The sequence below is a fragment of the Prionailurus viverrinus genome, chromosome E1, assembly GCF_022837055.1.
Source record: "Prionailurus viverrinus isolate Anna chromosome E1, UM_Priviv_1.0, whole genome shotgun sequence".
Lineage (NCBI taxonomy): Eukaryota > Metazoa > Chordata > Mammalia > Carnivora > Felidae > Prionailurus > Prionailurus viverrinus.
The window spans coordinates 26,991,211-27,008,416 of NC_062574.1; the positions used below are offsets into that span (position 1 = coordinate 26,991,211).

At 35.3% G+C, this 17,206-nt stretch overlaps 1 protein-coding gene across 1 annotated transcript in view; it reads right to left on the reverse strand.

Moving 5' to 3' along the window:
* The window catches only part of CLTC (clathrin heavy chain), a 65,870-nt gene that overhangs the window by 19,925 nt on the left and 28,739 nt on the right, over positions 1–17,206 (reverse strand). The window contains exons 5-14 of the mRNA XM_047834027.1: positions 14,622–14,735; positions 14,029–14,202; positions 10,887–11,084; positions 9,965–10,165; positions 7,688–7,840; positions 6,947–7,069; positions 5,944–6,081; positions 5,570–5,734; positions 5,179–5,359; positions 3,467–3,630 (exon numbers count right to left, since the gene is read on the reverse strand). Coding sequence (XP_047689983.1) covers positions 3,467–3,630; positions 5,179–5,359; positions 5,570–5,734; positions 5,944–6,081; positions 6,947–7,069; positions 7,688–7,840; positions 9,965–10,165; positions 10,887–11,084; positions 14,029–14,202; positions 14,622–14,735 — 1,611 coding nt within the window. The remainder of the gene's footprint in view (positions 1–3,466; positions 3,631–5,178; positions 5,360–5,569; positions 5,735–5,943; positions 6,082–6,946; positions 7,070–7,687; positions 7,841–9,964; positions 10,166–10,886; positions 11,085–14,028; positions 14,203–14,621; positions 14,736–17,206) is intronic.

Consider the following 17,206-nt stretch of genomic DNA (forward strand, 5'->3'; position numbering starts at 1 on the left):
CACCAAACTAAATCTAGGAGTCAGGAGAAATCCTGGAATAAAAAAATCAAAATGGCTGTAAATCTGAAGTGGAAGTCCAGCTGCAGATTTTTCACATTAAGGAAAGTCTAAAGCATGTGTTGTTATTTATTTAGCACCATGGAAACTCTCTACTAATAGCTGCTAGAATCATTTCTAGACAAAATGCTGGATCTACCTATCCAACCGATTTCAGTTGGCCAAGTTTTTCCTACTAAATGAACATCAAAAAGTGGATCAACACACTAGTCCTCTTTACTCTCTTTAATAACCACATAAAATATTATAGACTTTATTTTACCACTTAGGAAATACACTTGGAAGTATGTAAGATTACTTAGATGTTCTATTCTCATGCATGAGTGTTTAAAATTTCTGCTGGCAAAGACAATTTAAGATTGAAAAAGTAGATAAAAACTAGTATTTTTTTGATTGCCTAAATTTGCAATCTTATTTTTTATCCTTTTTATCCTTTTACCCTTTTTATCCTTTATCGTATCCATGATAGGATATCCTTTTATCCTATCATGTATGACTTCATACATGACAGTGATGCTATTAATATTTTTAATTATTTACTAAAATAAAAGGCTACCCATTAGCAATTATGGTTAAAGATTTTAAGATCAAAACTGAAATTATATAAACACATTCAGAGGTTTTCTTAAACATTAAGTTATTCACTTAACTAATATTTACTGAGTACCTCCATACCAGACACTGTTCTTATGCACTGCAGCATTCCCTCAAGGAACTTATGTTCTAGTGGGGGAAAAACAATGTCTTATAGTGTTAAATGTTCTAAAGAAAAATAAAGCAGGATATGGGGGAGGGCAGGATGGAATAGGGATAGGTTTTATTCTAAGAAGGGTAAGCTGAGACATCATCCGTTCTCATGACATTTCATCAGAAATCTGAACGAAGGTAAAAGATTTGAAGGGAAAAAAAAAAAGTAGAAAGGGCACAAGCAAAGGTCCTGAGGCAGGAGAGGCAGAGAGGTGCAGGAATAACAAACAGGCAAGTATGGTTTAAGTACAACCAGAAAAGAAAAAGGATAAAAAATAAGATCAAAGGCAGCAGGAAGCACATCATGGGTCTGAAGAACAGTTCCATGCTTTCTACAGACAGCCACAGTTCCACAGGGTTAATGCGTGAGTCAGATGATGCTAATGATATCATTTCATCCTGGCTCACAAGCTACTTTAAAGAGAAGTCATAATCTACCAATCTCTGTATTCCTCGTGGCTAACATGTAAATGGCACTTCAATGTTCAAGATTACTTTTCTTACTACAGTTTACTTATACCACCAATTCTCATATAGCTAACACCTCCAAACTGAAGTTTAATGACAGTGATGATGAGATGCAGCATTGTAGCTACGCTATACAGGTCAATAAGTAAAGTGAGTAAAGGGCCTAGTATGTTCATTCTTACCACTGAGGTGAAAGGTTGAAAACAACAGTAGCATCTTAGTACTGAGCTTCCATATCAGACTGAAGATAAGACACGAGGTTTACATCTAACTTAGGCTGGAATTAAAATTCCTTCACAAAGTCAGGAATAACTTAAAACCAAAAAGAAAACCTGCCTGATAGAAAGAGAGCATATGTAGGCTGATTCTACCTTATTTTCAGGCCCACCAATACAGTATATTAACAAGAGTTATCACTTGAACACCTATGGCATACAAGGTACTTGACTTGATCAACACAGCTTCTGGTTGGAGAAACCAAGACTAAGGCATACTAGTTAATTTGCCTGAGATAACAGACAGATACTGAATAATAGCCAATAACAGAAATAGAATTTGAACCAGGTCTGACTAGTTTAAAAGCCCAAAATCCATATCCATTTCCCTACTCTACCAGATCTGCACCTAATTCATAGTGTGATGTATGGAAGGGGAGTCCTCTCTCATTACATCTCAAGGGGGCTAAGCAACCTATGACTGCACCATGCTAGAATCCAGAAGATCTTTTTTTTTTTTTTAAGTTTAAGATAATTAAGTGAAAAAGTTAATTTAGTCTCGTTTTGCACATAAACGACTCAAAAATACAAAACACAATTCTAAAGAAATGACAACTGAAGCTTAACAGTCAAGAGCTTCCTAACAATAAAAAAGATAGTGTAAGAGTCTGGTAGTATTTTTAAAAAAAGGAAACAGTGCCAATACTCAAAGGAGAAAGTGAACTATTGTCATGGATACTCTAGTCAAGCATGAAGTATCAAATACTTCTCCTTTGGAGGGCTTTTTGACACCAGAAAGACATGGATTCAAATACATCAGACTGGCCAGGCTACTCAGAATACTCATGATGGCCAAGATATTATAAAGTTATACTCTGGGGGAGTGTTTATCTTTTAATCTAAACTATGGGGCAACTTCTACATTTTAACTACTACATTACACGAAAACCTCTAAGAGTTTAGCTATTTAATCTAGAACCCAGTAGTGATTCTTCAAAGGAGCAGTTAAGAAAACTATAGATTATCCAAAATAACAGTGTAGGAATAGGAAAAGCCTATGTTTTTTACTGAATTACAAAATAAACATTTTGGTTTTAGTTTCAAGGTAAAATGCTTCCAAAAGGCACAAAATACTTAAGAATTTTATACACAGTTTCTGGAATCATTCCATATAATTCAAATACGAAATATATAAATACATATATTTTAAAGGGGTAATCTGAGTGTTCCATAGTCTACCTGATTTTTATCGACAAATGCCAATTCTGAAGTTTTATTTTTTTCACAATGGAACTAGTGGGTATAAATAAAGTTAAGTAAACATTAAACAAATTCAGGTGCCCTTAAGTATGTTTTAAAGAGCTAAAGATCTTTTAACCATTACTCTTCACACCAACACAGGCAGTTCTTACTTCTCTATAACTAGTGCCACGGAGTGAGGGTTTTTTCTGTTTGATCTTACCTTCAGTTTAATGAACTATATATAATTAACACTCAGTTTCTAGAGAAAAGATAATTTGATAAGAAGTAAACTGATGTTTCTCAGATAACAGAATGCTTTGTATATAATAGAGGCTCCTGAAAAGGACACTGAGGGCAAGCTGATCTTAATCTTCAAAAGGAGCATACATGAAATTCTAAAATGACATGGAGAATCTCCAACCACTTTTCAAAACTGAAATAAAAGAAAGGAAATTCCTTTGACATAGTGCTATTTTTTTTTTCTTTTAAAGAGATGGTCATTCTTTTTTTCTTTTTTAAGAGCTCGTCATTCTTAGGTATTATTTACCAATTTCCCTCCCTATTTCAGAGGAAACCACAGAGTATCACATTTGGAAGAAATAATTGAGCACAAAATACAAGAATGTTAAAAATTTCCCCGTTTAGGGAAAAAAAGATATTTTCAAACTATGATGAAACCCACGTAGAACTGTTGATTGTCAATCCAACCAGAAGGTGCATTACTCAAAACCACTTACCTTGAGAAAATTCTTGACTCGCTCAGGATCATAGCAGTTGCTTTCTCTGCAGATTCTTTCTACTTCTTTGATCTGCCCAGTCTTGCAAGCTGCCTGAATATACTTAAAGTGCACATCTGGGTCCTGACTAAAGTTAACAATGGATCCCAGAAAATAAAAGAGACCTTAAAGAGACAAATAACTGAAATTAAGGATACATACACCTCTGAGAATGATAGAACTGAAAAATATTTAAGCAATTAAAAATACTATGACAATTATACCTCAGTTTAAAAAGTTATGTTGAATAAGCCCCCCCCCCAAAACGCTCAATTAAGAATAGCTCAATTAAGAATACTAATTAATCTAGTAATCAGTTCAATAAATGGACTTACACTTTAATCCCTACAGAACAATTCAATGTCTTCTAGTAGCTGAGAAATAGGGGGACAGCTACTTAGTATGAAAGTTAATAATCACACCATATTCCCTGTGAGAAATTTTAAATGTCCCCTATAGCAGGTTTTTCCTATATGTAGTTAATAGGAAAAACACAAAAGCAGTTTGAAAAGAATTTAATACAGTGCTGTCCAACAGAACATTCTGCAATGATGAAAATGTTCTAGATCTGCACTGTCCAACATGGGAGCTGCTAACCACATACAGCTATTAAGTACCTGAAATGTGGCTACTGTAACTAAAGATCTAAAATTTTAATTGTATTCAATTTTAATTACTTTATGTGGCTACACGTGGCTATTAGACACTGTACTTGAATGAACAAAATCAATTTAGTGCATAGTTAACAACGTTTATTTATTTTTGGGACAGAGAGAGACAGAGCATGAATGGGGGAGGGGCAGAGAGAGAGGGAGACACAGAATCGGAAACAGGCTCCAGGCTCTGAGCCATCAGCCCAGAGCCTGACGCGGGGCTCGAACTCACGGACTGCGAGATCGTGACCTGGCTGAAGTCGGACGCTTAACCGACTGCGCCACCCAGGCGCCCCTCGTGCATAGTTAACATACAGAAAGAGAAAACTAGTAGAAATCTCTCATTCCTTCTATTGAGAACAGTTATGACAAAAAGGGAAAAAAAGGTAATAAACCCAAGAGTAACCCAACAGTGATTTAGTACTTGGTACAGCAGTGATTCTCAAATGAGGTGATTTCCTTCCCAGAAGACAGACATTTGGCAATGTGTGATGACACTTTTAGTGGCCACAACTGGTGCAGCTGATGCTACTAGCATCTACCGGGCAGAAGCCAGGGGTGCTACTGAATATCCTGCATGCACATGACAACCCACCCCCGAAATAAATTATCCAGCCTAAATTAACTATAGTGCGAAGATGGAGAAAACCCACTATATAGTGACAAGTTACAAAATGTCCTTGGCTAGAAACATTTGCCACTGTAAGATTCAGACAACATAAGCATGAAATCTTATTATACCTCATCATTCGTATTTTTATTTTATACAATTCTGAAAAAGCTACTACATATATTTAGGTCTTAAAATTCTGCCTTTAATTCACCTCTAAAATATCCAAGCAGACAGTCTCGTTCACTGCACATCCCCAGAACTTGGCACAAAAGAGTTGACATTTATTAAATAAAACTCAAAACTATCCCATAAAACTGATCTTGTAGAAAGAATTTCCAACAGCCCATGATTGTAACAACCCCCTCTTGGCTATCTTAATTTAAAACAATTCAGAAACTCTTAATTACCTTCAAAACTCTTGAAAGATTCAAAAAGTTCAATCAGAGATTGAGTTGACAGTTGTTCGTGATACTTGGAAGCCACTTGAACACAGATCTGCAGATTCTGACGAATATTGGCAGACAGCATGGCCCTGAGGCATTCTAGGGAGTCTTCTACTGATAAGGACCCAAAGTAATTCACTAACCACTAGAGGACAAAATAAACAGGCAGGTAGGCAGGCAGGCAGGCAGGCAGGTAGGTAGGTAGGTAGGTAGGTAGGTAAATAAATAAATAAATAAATAAATAAAATAACATTGAACCTAATGGTGGAATGAAATTACTATTATTCAGTGCTACAAACAAATTTTCAATAAACCAGTTAATCATAATAGCTTCTGTTAGGTAAGACTATAATACCTCAGGGTTAAGAAGATGGGTGTGAACAACTGCACGCTTTATGTCATATAAATCAGTGAAGTGTTCTAATGCACGCTGCAGTAGACCAGCCTTTTCACACAGCTGAGCAATATGAGCCCGGTCATAATGTGTAAACATCTGATTCCCTAGAATAGCATCTGCAACCTATAAAAACACAAATAGGACAAATTTATTTTATACCCCATTTATATTAATTCTATACCTAGATTACACATGAAGATTCAGTAGTCAATTAATAAAGGAGAGAGTACAAAGGCAACTCAGTAGCTTCAAATAGCTTAATCTAAGCAGCTCTAATTAACTACTAAAACAATGTTGGAAACATGCCTAAAAAAAAACAGGAAAAAACATACCTGAGGTGCATGCATAAGGTTCATCTCAAGCAACCGTGTCTGTAAAGGACCTTCAGATGGGCGATTATTCTTCAGGGCATCAAGCAAGAATGCAGTACACTGCTGAATTAGATTGTATTCCATAAAGACATCCACAATCTGGAAAAAAAAGGATTTAGAGGAAATTAACATGTTTAAAGCTTGCTCTATGATACTGTTGACAATACATAAATGAAATCTCTTACTTTACATATAAAAAATTGCCAGACCAAATCCCAGATTTAAATATTATTTATACAATATCACTTCACAATTTAAGAATAAATTTTTGTCATCTGCAGTTATTTTTAGTTCTGGTAAAAACAAAGTATTTCAAGATACTATATAATAGCACAATATAATCAAAACAATAGCTTCAAAATTGTAGTGAAATATTTAAAATACAAAATAAGAAGGAATCTGTGACTCCCACCTCCTCTATGCATCTCTTCCCTCATCCAACAGTAGCAACCATCCTTTGTGTTTTATTATTCCCATGTATTTTTCATATTTTTAATACATACATCTCTAAACAAGATGGTGTTTGTTTTGCACATTTTTTAAATTTTTATTTGAGAGAGAGCAAGAGCACATGTGTGTGAGCAGGGAAGAGGGACAAGAGAGGGAGAGAGAAAAAGAATCCCAAACAAGCTCTGTGCCTAGCCTGGAGCTCAATCCCAGGATTCTGGGATAAAGACCTGAGCTGAAATCAAGAGTTGAATGCTCAACCTACCGAGCCACCCAGGTGCCCCTGTTTTGCATGTTTTAAAACTGTATATAGGTGGTATCTTCCCGTCCAGTCTTCTGCAACTTTTGTTTTTGTATTTTTTAATAAGACACGAGGTTTATGCATGTAGATGAACACACTCTAGTTTCTACAAATTGAAAGGTTAATAACCCATTTTTCTCCAAAGCTGTTTAAACCCAGATCCCTCCATTCCCTATTTAAATCTTACCTTCTACAGAATGCATTTTAATGCCTTACCTGTGTGATATCAGCAAGTGGTTCTTCATCCTGAACTAACATTTGAGCAAACTGCTGTCCCTGATCTGGACTGATACGCATGACATTTCTCAGCAAAAATATCCAGTCTGGAGTATATCCAACCTACAAATAGAAAAAAAATTTGCAACTTTGATGCAAAGTTTCATGTTTATATCATTTAAAGGCTTTTTCTACAACAGAATTTTGCTAATATAGAACTACTGGTGAAAGTACAAACTCAGTTTTAACTTAACATGCTAACTGACTCTGGTTTGTTTATATTAGGCAAAGAGACACCTTGGTGGTAAACGTACCTGAATGAATAGCTATAAATTTTTATAACTGACTTAGTTTCAATGAATGACCATTTCGAAGTTTGTTCTAACAGGTAACAGGCCCCTGACATGTTAAATTCTGAGAAGCCAAGCAAGAGTGCCTCCATTTTTTTTTTTAATCTTTTTTTTTTTTTTTTAAAGTAATCTCTCCACCCAACATGGGGCTTGAACTCGCAACCCCTCGATCAGCCCTGCATGTCTGCTTACTACGCCAGCCAGGTGCCCCAGTGTCTCCATCTCTGAATAAGCATAATTCTGTATATGAGAACTAAAATAGAATGTTTATACTTCTTCAAGTAATTCTAAATTTAAAGAAATTCACTATTAAAGTCACTGACAGTTCCTATAGGCGAATTTCTCAATGTTTTGACAAAGTTATATTGAGAATCTGTTTCACTGAACTCACTTTTTTAGCATATAAAACAATCTTCTGGACTTGACCTGTTTCTGCAAAGCACTGAATTACTTTATTTGGGACGTTAGCCCTCAGGTACACACTAAGTGCCAAGGTAGGATCCACAGATTTCACAAGATCACCCAGTTCTTCAGAACATTCCAGCTGTCCAAAGGAAAAAGAGATTGTTTAATAATCCATGAGCTATTTTATAAATGAATAGTTGATATCACTTCCACTATAAATTAAAACTAATATGACAGGCACTTACTCAATTATCCCAGAATATATTATAAATATGCAAGCGTTGTGGTTAGTAAAGACTCTTGATCTTGTATTCACAAGACTGTCTTAGAAGAATTCTCCACACATACTACTTAAGGATAAAAAGGCCACCAGGACTTCATGCATAAAGATGTTACAACTACTTTGCTAGGAAGGTAAGTATTTAAAAGCAGAATCCTGTATTTCTATTAAGAATACTGCATTCACATATCAGACCCACATGGTCCCAATTTTCCAAAAATAATGCAACTTTTAATGTAATGTAACCAAATGAAAATTTAGTATTTAAAAGCCAGATGAGGCTTATCATAAGGACCCTTCTTAAAATTATGATGTAGTCTGTATGTCTAAAGGATCTAAGCTCCATTATCATTTTGACTTTCGGATTGAAGGTTGTAAAGCAGGATATACAAATTTTACAAGGTCAAAGAGATAAAAACTATAGAATTTTGGGGTGGTATACAAGCAGATACCCTCCTCTGTGCTATTCAAAGCTGAGTCAGTCAGCTGCCCAATCTGGAAAACAGTTTCCCTAAGACTTTTGCCTTATATACCAGAGTTGATTTTCTACTTTTAATAGTAATGTTAGAGAACAGCGTTATCACTGACAAGTAAGTTCTACCAGAGCCTATACCTCTTAACTGTATGTGCTAACTAATGTAGAGTTGATCAGTGTCCCTTTTACCATAAATGGATCCCATAGGACCATTCACAAAAAAGGTAATGATACACAAAAAAAGCTTTCATAAGGCTGTAGAGGTCAACTCAGTTACTTTGGTTGTTCCCATCCTCCTCCCTTATCTGAAACAACTAGGACGCATCTCAAATACTCGCTAGTGTGGCTAGTAACTATTCTTCAGCACAGACTCCTGTCCAAGCATCCCTAACTCTGAAGTACTATTCTCTAGTATCCTATAAGACTGCCAGAAGATGGGTCAAGAAACAAGGGCTAAGAATCACTAATGTAAAAATATTATCAAATACACTAAAACTGAAAGGTGTAATAACATTAAAAGTTATTCATTACTCAAGAGTACTTTAAACAGTACCACCTTAGTTCTCAACAGTGGCATAAGAGAGAACAATTCAATAATGCTACTTTGTGGAAAAGGCTTTTTATGGTGATTATGAAAGGAATAATGGCACCAATGCAACATTTAAATTTGTTAGTTGCCTTACAAGTAAGCAATAGTTCCCATAATGTGCTTTAGGAAACAGCACTATTAGATGCTCTGTGTAAAAAGAAATTAGTAAGTACTGAGTAAATATAAAAAGCATAGGGAAATCCTATAGTAAAGAAAGCTGGTCAACAACAGATTTTAAAGGTTCACATTTTTAAAAATTTCAAGAAACTAGTTAAATGTTTTCCCATATAATGCAAATTAACTTTATGTGAAATCACTTTGGGAATCTCTATCACTGCTAATTAGACAGGCCTGGTATCTTCATATCAATGATCCAACATTTTATATGTTTCCCTTGTACATCTAAACATGGTTACAAGCAGCAAATATGACAATTTTGATGATACTTGGGAAGTTTAAAAAACATATATATATATATAATATATATATGGCATTTATATGGTTAAAATTACTGTGCTTATCAAGCGTGGAATGTGAAAGACAAGAATATATTCTTATATTCAAATGAGTGTTACACATGTTGACAAATATGAATGTATACTGAAATAGGCCTTTCTCACTACACTTTTCCTAAAGCAAAAGGATAGCAATTTGTTTCCAGGTTAGTAGTTTTAAGCACCAAGCAAGAATCCTGGATTCCATTTAAAAAACTGAACAAAAATACCCTATCTCAACATGCCACAAAAAACGTTATTTTCAAAAGGTAGTTAAGTTTATGCATCTCATGCAATGTCTGTCCTTGTTCTATTCCTGCAAGCAGTAAATAGTGGACATTTTGGTGCAGCCTAAATGTTTTTAACTGGCTACCATGGTATTTAATGCAATCAAAGCAAAAATATGTTAACGTAAGTTAACGTACCTTATCTTCTTTTAACCATTTCTCCAAAAGCTGTTTCCGTCCTTGCTGAAGTACAGGCCTACATAGTTCTAAGGATTCATATTTGTTTAGTTGGCCCTGGTCCAAGAGAATTCCAAAGTACTGAAGTAGAGGAGAAGTTTGACCTGGCTGGGCTGGGACACTCTGGAACCGACGGATAGTGTCTGGAGTACGAAGGATTCCCTTTAAGAAAGAGAAACGTTAAAGACTCCTCTTAATAGGTGATCCAACATCACACTAATAACTCCACGGATCTCTTAGGCCAATCTTCAAAGCATGATTTCATCTACCAATAATAAATTTAAAATCTTCAATACACTGAATGGTAAAGATTCAGTAAATGTCCGTCACGCCTCTGGTTCAAGGTTATGAGATTATTCAGAATCAGAAATCTATCAACCCAATTACAATGCCATTGTATGAGAGAACAGCATAATCATAAACTATTTATAGCTAGCTATTGTTCTAGGTTTACATTAAGTGCAAATTTCATAATGCTGATTGATCAAGGTGTAAGGTTAATTCAGTCCAACATAATACAAAGCTGGTAAGAATAAACTCAACTAAACTTCAGACAAATCTTACTAACATGCTCTACTTAACTTTTCAAATCTTAGAAATAGAATCAGTAACTATCATTGATGAGGGCAATCAGTATTGTAACTAAGTAACTGAACATTACATCTATGTAAATCATAGCTTGCTAGATCTACATATCAGACATCTGAGTTTTTAAAAAGCTAACCAAATCTAGAGGCACTGACATGTAACTCATATATGACTAAAGGAAATGCAAGCTAAAAAGGATCAGTCTTCTCTGTGGAGAACTGGTTCCACTCCTAACAGTATTAGAAACAGAACTTATTAACATTAATCCAATCATGGCAACTTCATAGCTATTTACCTTTGGTGCATTAGCAGCTACCTTTGCTGCCTCTGAGTAATTTCCCTGGGCAAAAAGAGCATTAAATTTCCGGGCAAAGAGTTCTTCAGCACCAGCTAAGTTATTACGTACAGCCATTCTCAGAGCCAAATCAGGATTTTGTAGGACATTGGTGATATAAGGAATTATGTTTTCTTCTTCCACGCATACTGACAGAACCTGAAATTTAAAGATTAATGAATAGCTGCAATGTATTCATTTGGCTATCAAAGATACCAAATCTGTTTAGAGCTGTTTACTGCTGAGTCATAAGGTAATGAAATTGTGACAGTTGTTTTCTTATTGCCATAAAATTTTTTTTTAGTTTTAAAGGGAAAAAAAAAAAAAAAGCCAAGACAGAGAAGACTAAAGAGTTGCTGAACAGTTGCGGATTCCAACAATATGGCCATTCTGTAAGACAAATAACTCCCTTTTTCATACTGTCTTCATATTGTCCAAACAAATTGCTTTGCTACCATCCATTCATTCTTAACATGGTTAATACCAAAGGCTCCCATTTAGCTGAGCTCTGAAAGACAGCTCTCCATTTTGTTTATCAATTCTTGAGAGACACAGTCTCGACAACCTACAGGGCTCTGAAATCTAAATGAAATCTAGGGCTCAGCTGGAAGAAGTTTAAGGTATATTCTTCTTAACTTCAGGATTTTTTTTTTTTAAACAAAGATTTTCAGTAATTTTCTTTAATTACATTTACATTCCTAGAGGCCAAATTATATAACAATGAGGGGAGAGATCACTGACTCCTTAAGCACCTAATGTAATGCAAGGTATACAGCAGTTGCTTAATAAATGTAGCATCAGTAAAGAGCACTTTCCATTGCTTCTATTTGGGGAACAGTTACTCATCCTAGTCCTCCTAAAATGTCACTGCCACAGAACCCTGCCCTATTTGCCTAAAATCTAAACTACTATCAATTGACATGAGAAAGGGAACCTTTCCTTCACTATGTTCATATCCATTCCTCTCCCCAACACCAAAGATGGTTATATACCTCAGCTTATAAACTACTTATATTACCCCAACAGCACTTCTAATACTACAATTTCTCATCTATTTCTTAGTCACTATTCCACATAAGGACAGGGATGTATCTTTCCTTAGCTGCATTATTAGTACCAGACAGTGTTTTGCCCAAAATAAATGCTTAATATTTGTTAAATAAATGAAAATGTGAAATTTCTGTCCCAGGACTAAGAATAAAAATACAATCTGAGAACTCAGTAACCAAACAGACAGTAACAGTGTACCTTGCCTGTTCTGTTTCCTTTTGAGAAAAATGAAGAAATTTTAACTTCCAAAATGCTTTCACTTCTAGAGGTCAGATCCCCCCGCCCCACCCCCAAAGCTATGGCTATCTTGTATTGCCCCATGTCATTCTACTACAAATTAAGACATTAAAGGAAGGAATTACTTTCTTAACAGTTTGCATTCTGGACCTGACTCTTCATGCTTAGCTCCTAGGAAAAGTAAAGATGAACAAATCTAGTTCCAATTACACTGCCTGAAGCTTCCTACTAATTGCTACACCTTTATCTTCCCCAGACACCAAATCCATTAGTTTCATCTTCATCCTATTTTTAGACTATTCTAGCAGATTTCTAGGAACCAGTACTTAAGATCTACAAGGGACAGAGAAGGGTTCCTCTCTACCTTCTAAAGTACCCACTCAGTTCTACCAAGTTCAGAATTTAAGCTAGATATTGGCAAAAATCTTCTCTTGATAGCTTTTCATTTTCAAACAAATAGAAACCATGACTTCATTCTTAGGGAATATGTCCAACTGTAGTTGGCTTTGATCAAAGAGTGGAGGAAATGTCCTAAGCTTACTATAAACACTCATCTCCCTACTCAGAGCAACTGGCACACAAAATCTGTTGGGGAAGGTGATCAATAAATTCTTAAAATCAGAGTTATGAACAGCAAATATACAAGGGGAAACTCTTCCAGATACTTTAGTTTAAGCATTATCTTAAAATCATCAGCACAGTGGCAGAAATAAAAAGATCTTTGGCTTAACAACTTCATGATTATTAAATTATCACTAATCTAGTTCACCACAAGGCCAATGCATTCTTGATTTTTCCAAGAGAGATCCATACAACTGAATAAAATGAAAGCTACTGAATTTTTAAAGTTGTTTTAGTGCCCAGACAGTGACTGGTGTAGAAATACGCCCAGACAGTGACTGGTGTAGAAATACAATTAAACAAAGAAAAGTCCCTTTCCTAATGAAGAATAGCAACTGAAGCAGTTTAACAAGTAATTGGTAATTAACTCACTGTGATATGTGCTATGAGGAGAGCTACCTAAATTCTAGGGGAATAAAGCAGGAGCACCTAACCAGGTGTGGGAAGGAGATAGGGAATGATAGGTAGAGAAAGACTCCCTTTCTCTATAATATTTGCCTCTTTACATACATACATTATTACCCTATCCACTTCTATCTGGGAAAAATACTAACTTCAAGGAAAACTAGCAAAAGGCAAGACCAATAACAGTATTGCTTTTGAAATTTTAACCATTTTTTAGAAAATAAGATACTTCCTGGTGGAACATTAAAATACTAAGAAAAGAGAAAAAGGATCACTTGGTTAGGTGCTGTGAAGAGGTCTGTTCAATGTGACAATTTCAGAACAACTAATATTTTCCCTATCTAATTGGATAACTTTCCAGGTACCCCACAATAGCTACCATAACATATCACCTTCCAACATTAAATATTTAATAATAATTAGAGTCAGGAAAAGAGATGTAAAGAGAATTCTTTTCCCAATAGTTGATTATCTGTTTTAGCAATCACAGGAACAAAAAAAAAACCCTATTGAAAAGAAAGTATGGTGTCTGTAAAATGTGACCCAAATAATTTCTTTGTATGGAGAGTCATTTCTTTTGACAATAACGACAGATAAACACAATCCTAAGTGGCTATATGTCAGTTTCTTTCTCTGAGACAGGATCAAAGAGAGACTTTTTATCACGTGCTTCTGTATTTTTATGTATATATTATTTTCTGACATCCAAACCACATTTGCTTTTTAGGAAAAAGAAAAGCTAACAGCAGTGTTACTTTATTGCTTAATTTAAGTTTCAAGGTTTCCTTACTTGTCCCTTTCTGTTTACTCCAATTATTCCAGCTGTGGCTTCATGAGGTGCAGTAACAAAGATTGTTTCTCCACTGATTCTATTCATGTAGATACAGGTACCAGTCTCAAGATCATAGAGGTGGATATAACCATACTTAGTAATCAAGAACACTACATCATGCTTTTCACTGATCTGTATAAAGAAAATCAACACTTCAGTAAAATCATGAATCTACAAAGAAAAAACTTAATTCCATCTCAGATATGGTAAATTCTAGAACTTTGACAAGAGGCGTATATGAAAAATCTTAAAAGTTAACGTACGTATGGTTTCTCCTTTTTATAGCACGTTAATATCCCAAGCTCTTACTGTAAACAAAGAGTATGAATAAAATGTATAAAAGAGAAAACATAATTTTGAACTTATGATAACCCAGTTTATGTATTATGTGAATGTTAAGAATATTTCTTCACAAAGTTTTACTAATAAACTTTACTATTAAATAAAGGATATTCCTCTAAGCACTATTAATATTGACTGTAAGTAGCAGTTTGGGGTTAGTTTTGTAATGAGGAGAGATTTTAAAAGTCCATTTGTTTTACTTAAAATACCTGCATTGCAACAGGAAAGTCATTTTGTGCTTCTGGAGGAAAGAAAACATCCACTGCCTTCTTTGGAAAGGGCTGATTCCCTGTAGGTGGTGTGCCAACTTCAATGATATGTAACTGTTCACAAGAAAATAAAATTGATATAAATCTAGATCATTTACCCGTTGATCGCAGCAGCTTTATTTGTAGCCCCAGACTGGAAACAACCCAAATGTCCCAAAATAGGTGAATATTAAACTATGGTACAACCATAGCATGGAATACTCCTCAGTAAAAAAAAAAAAAAAAAAAAAAACAAGTCTCATGGACATTATGCCAAGTGAAAAAAAAAAAAAGTGCTAATCTCAAAAGGTCACAAGCTATACAGTTCTACTTATATAGCATTCTTGAAGTGACATATTATACAAACAGAGAGTAAATTAGTAGTTGTCAAGAGTTACAGATGTGGGGGGAGAAGGGAGCAAGTGGGTGTGACTAAAAGGGGGTTGCAGGAGGGAAGACAGTATGTATCATGAATCTACTCCTATTAAATGACACAGAATAACACAATTGTACTAACATCTGTTTCTAGTTTTTCTACTGTACTATATAGCTCTATAAGATGTAACCAAAAACTAGGTAAAGAACATAGGCATCTCTCTGTGCTGTCCTTGTATTATTTCAAGATAAAAACTTTAAAAAGTTAAATGAATAGTTAGAGGGATCATACCTCAATCTACCTTGTATTAAGGACACAGAATGGTAATATATTACCAACAAAGGCACCTTCTCATGGTTTTCAATGATAATTTAGTATTTCCAAATAGAACTCTAACTTAAATTGTTAAATCCTTCTCTGCCTATACATCTACTCTAACACAGATGGAAAATATACACCTAAACTGTCTCTCTAATCACATATACCTCATGGATGAGAATATTTTGGTTTAAAATATCTGATGCTGTACATCAGCCAGGCAAAAGAAAGTAAATAATCTCAGTAACAGAGTATTATATATTTAGCTTAGTCATGTCAAGAATGGACTCAAACAAGAAAACAATATGGTTTCCAAGATATATACCATATGAAACTTGTAGGGTCTCATCCTTAATTAGGATAACTACCTATACTGAAAAGAACTGGGTCTTCCTTCAAAAGCCATGGCAGACTTTGGTACAGAATATAGCTGCCTTCCAAAAGCCATGGCAGACTATAGGCTCAGGCACAGGTTTTCAGATACTAGAAAAATGACAAAGTTTTTGGACTTTTCAAAAAAAAGTCTCAGCCTTATGTCTTAAGGATAAGATCGGATTTCTAAAACTTATGTGTCTTTTTGTTAAATTGTACCAATTGAGACATAAATACCAATGTTTTCTATCCTTGTCATATTGAAAGGATGGTTGGATCATTCCTCACTTCAGGGATTCTTACTCTGAAATTTTAGGCAGAATTTTAACTCTCTGCGCGTATGTTCCCTCTCTAAGAGACTACAGATTTCAAGCAATCTCGATCTTATGAGTTTCTACAGCCAGCAGTACTAACTAACTGTGGCATCGAGAAGTGCAGTCATAGCAGTAGCTGAGTCCCCAAAGTTCTATGGCAGGGCTTTAGGCTGGGACCATGACTACTGCCCATTCTCCTTTATTCCTCATTTTTTCCAAGCCTGGGTTTAAACCTTCCTAGCTAAATGTAAATAATCCATTATCTTTTCACTAAACTTTTTATACTCTAACCAACCAGGCCTTCTTTCTGTTGTCTGTAACTAAGAATCCCAATATATAGTACTTCAATTTTTCTAGGTGATTCCAACGTACAGCCAGGGTTGAGAAGCTGACTTAGGACGATAATACTCAAATTGTAGTCCATACCCATCTAGACACCTATGGCATTTAAATTGTAGATTATGAGCTCCACTTATTGAATGAGATTATGTTTTTATTTTTTTAAAAATTTATTTTGAGAGCTTAAGTGGGAGAGTATAACCAGGGCAGGGGCAGAGAGAGGGAGAAAAAGAGAATCCTAAGCAGGCTCCACACTATCATTACAGAGCCTGACATAAGGCTGGATCTCACAAACTGAACCATGAGATTATGACCTAAGTCAACAGTCAGACGCTTAACCAACTAAGCCACACAGGTACCCCTGGACCAGACTCTCCAGATGTAAGGCAAACAAATGTACATTGCAGCAACCCTAATCACTCTTACACGCAGTAAAGTTTAAAAACAAAGGCCTTTGGTAAAGGCAATAAAAATAGTGTTAAAGAGCCAATATAAATTTTTTTTTTAATGTTTTTATTTATTTTTGAGACAGAGAGACAGAGCATGAGCAGGGGAGGGGCAGAGAGAGAGGGAAACACAGAATCTGAAACAGGCTCCAGGCCCTGAGCTGTCAGCACAGAGCCTGACACGGGGCTCGAACTCACCGACCGTGAGATCGTGACCTGAGCTAAAGTTGGATGTTTAACTGACTGAGCCACCCAGGCGCCCCTTAAAGAGCTGATATAAAAAAGTTGTTAAACAACATTACTCATTTTAGACAAGTATCACAAGAAAACACTAATTCATTTTAGATATGTATCACTAGAAGCAGAATTTAAACAAACTAA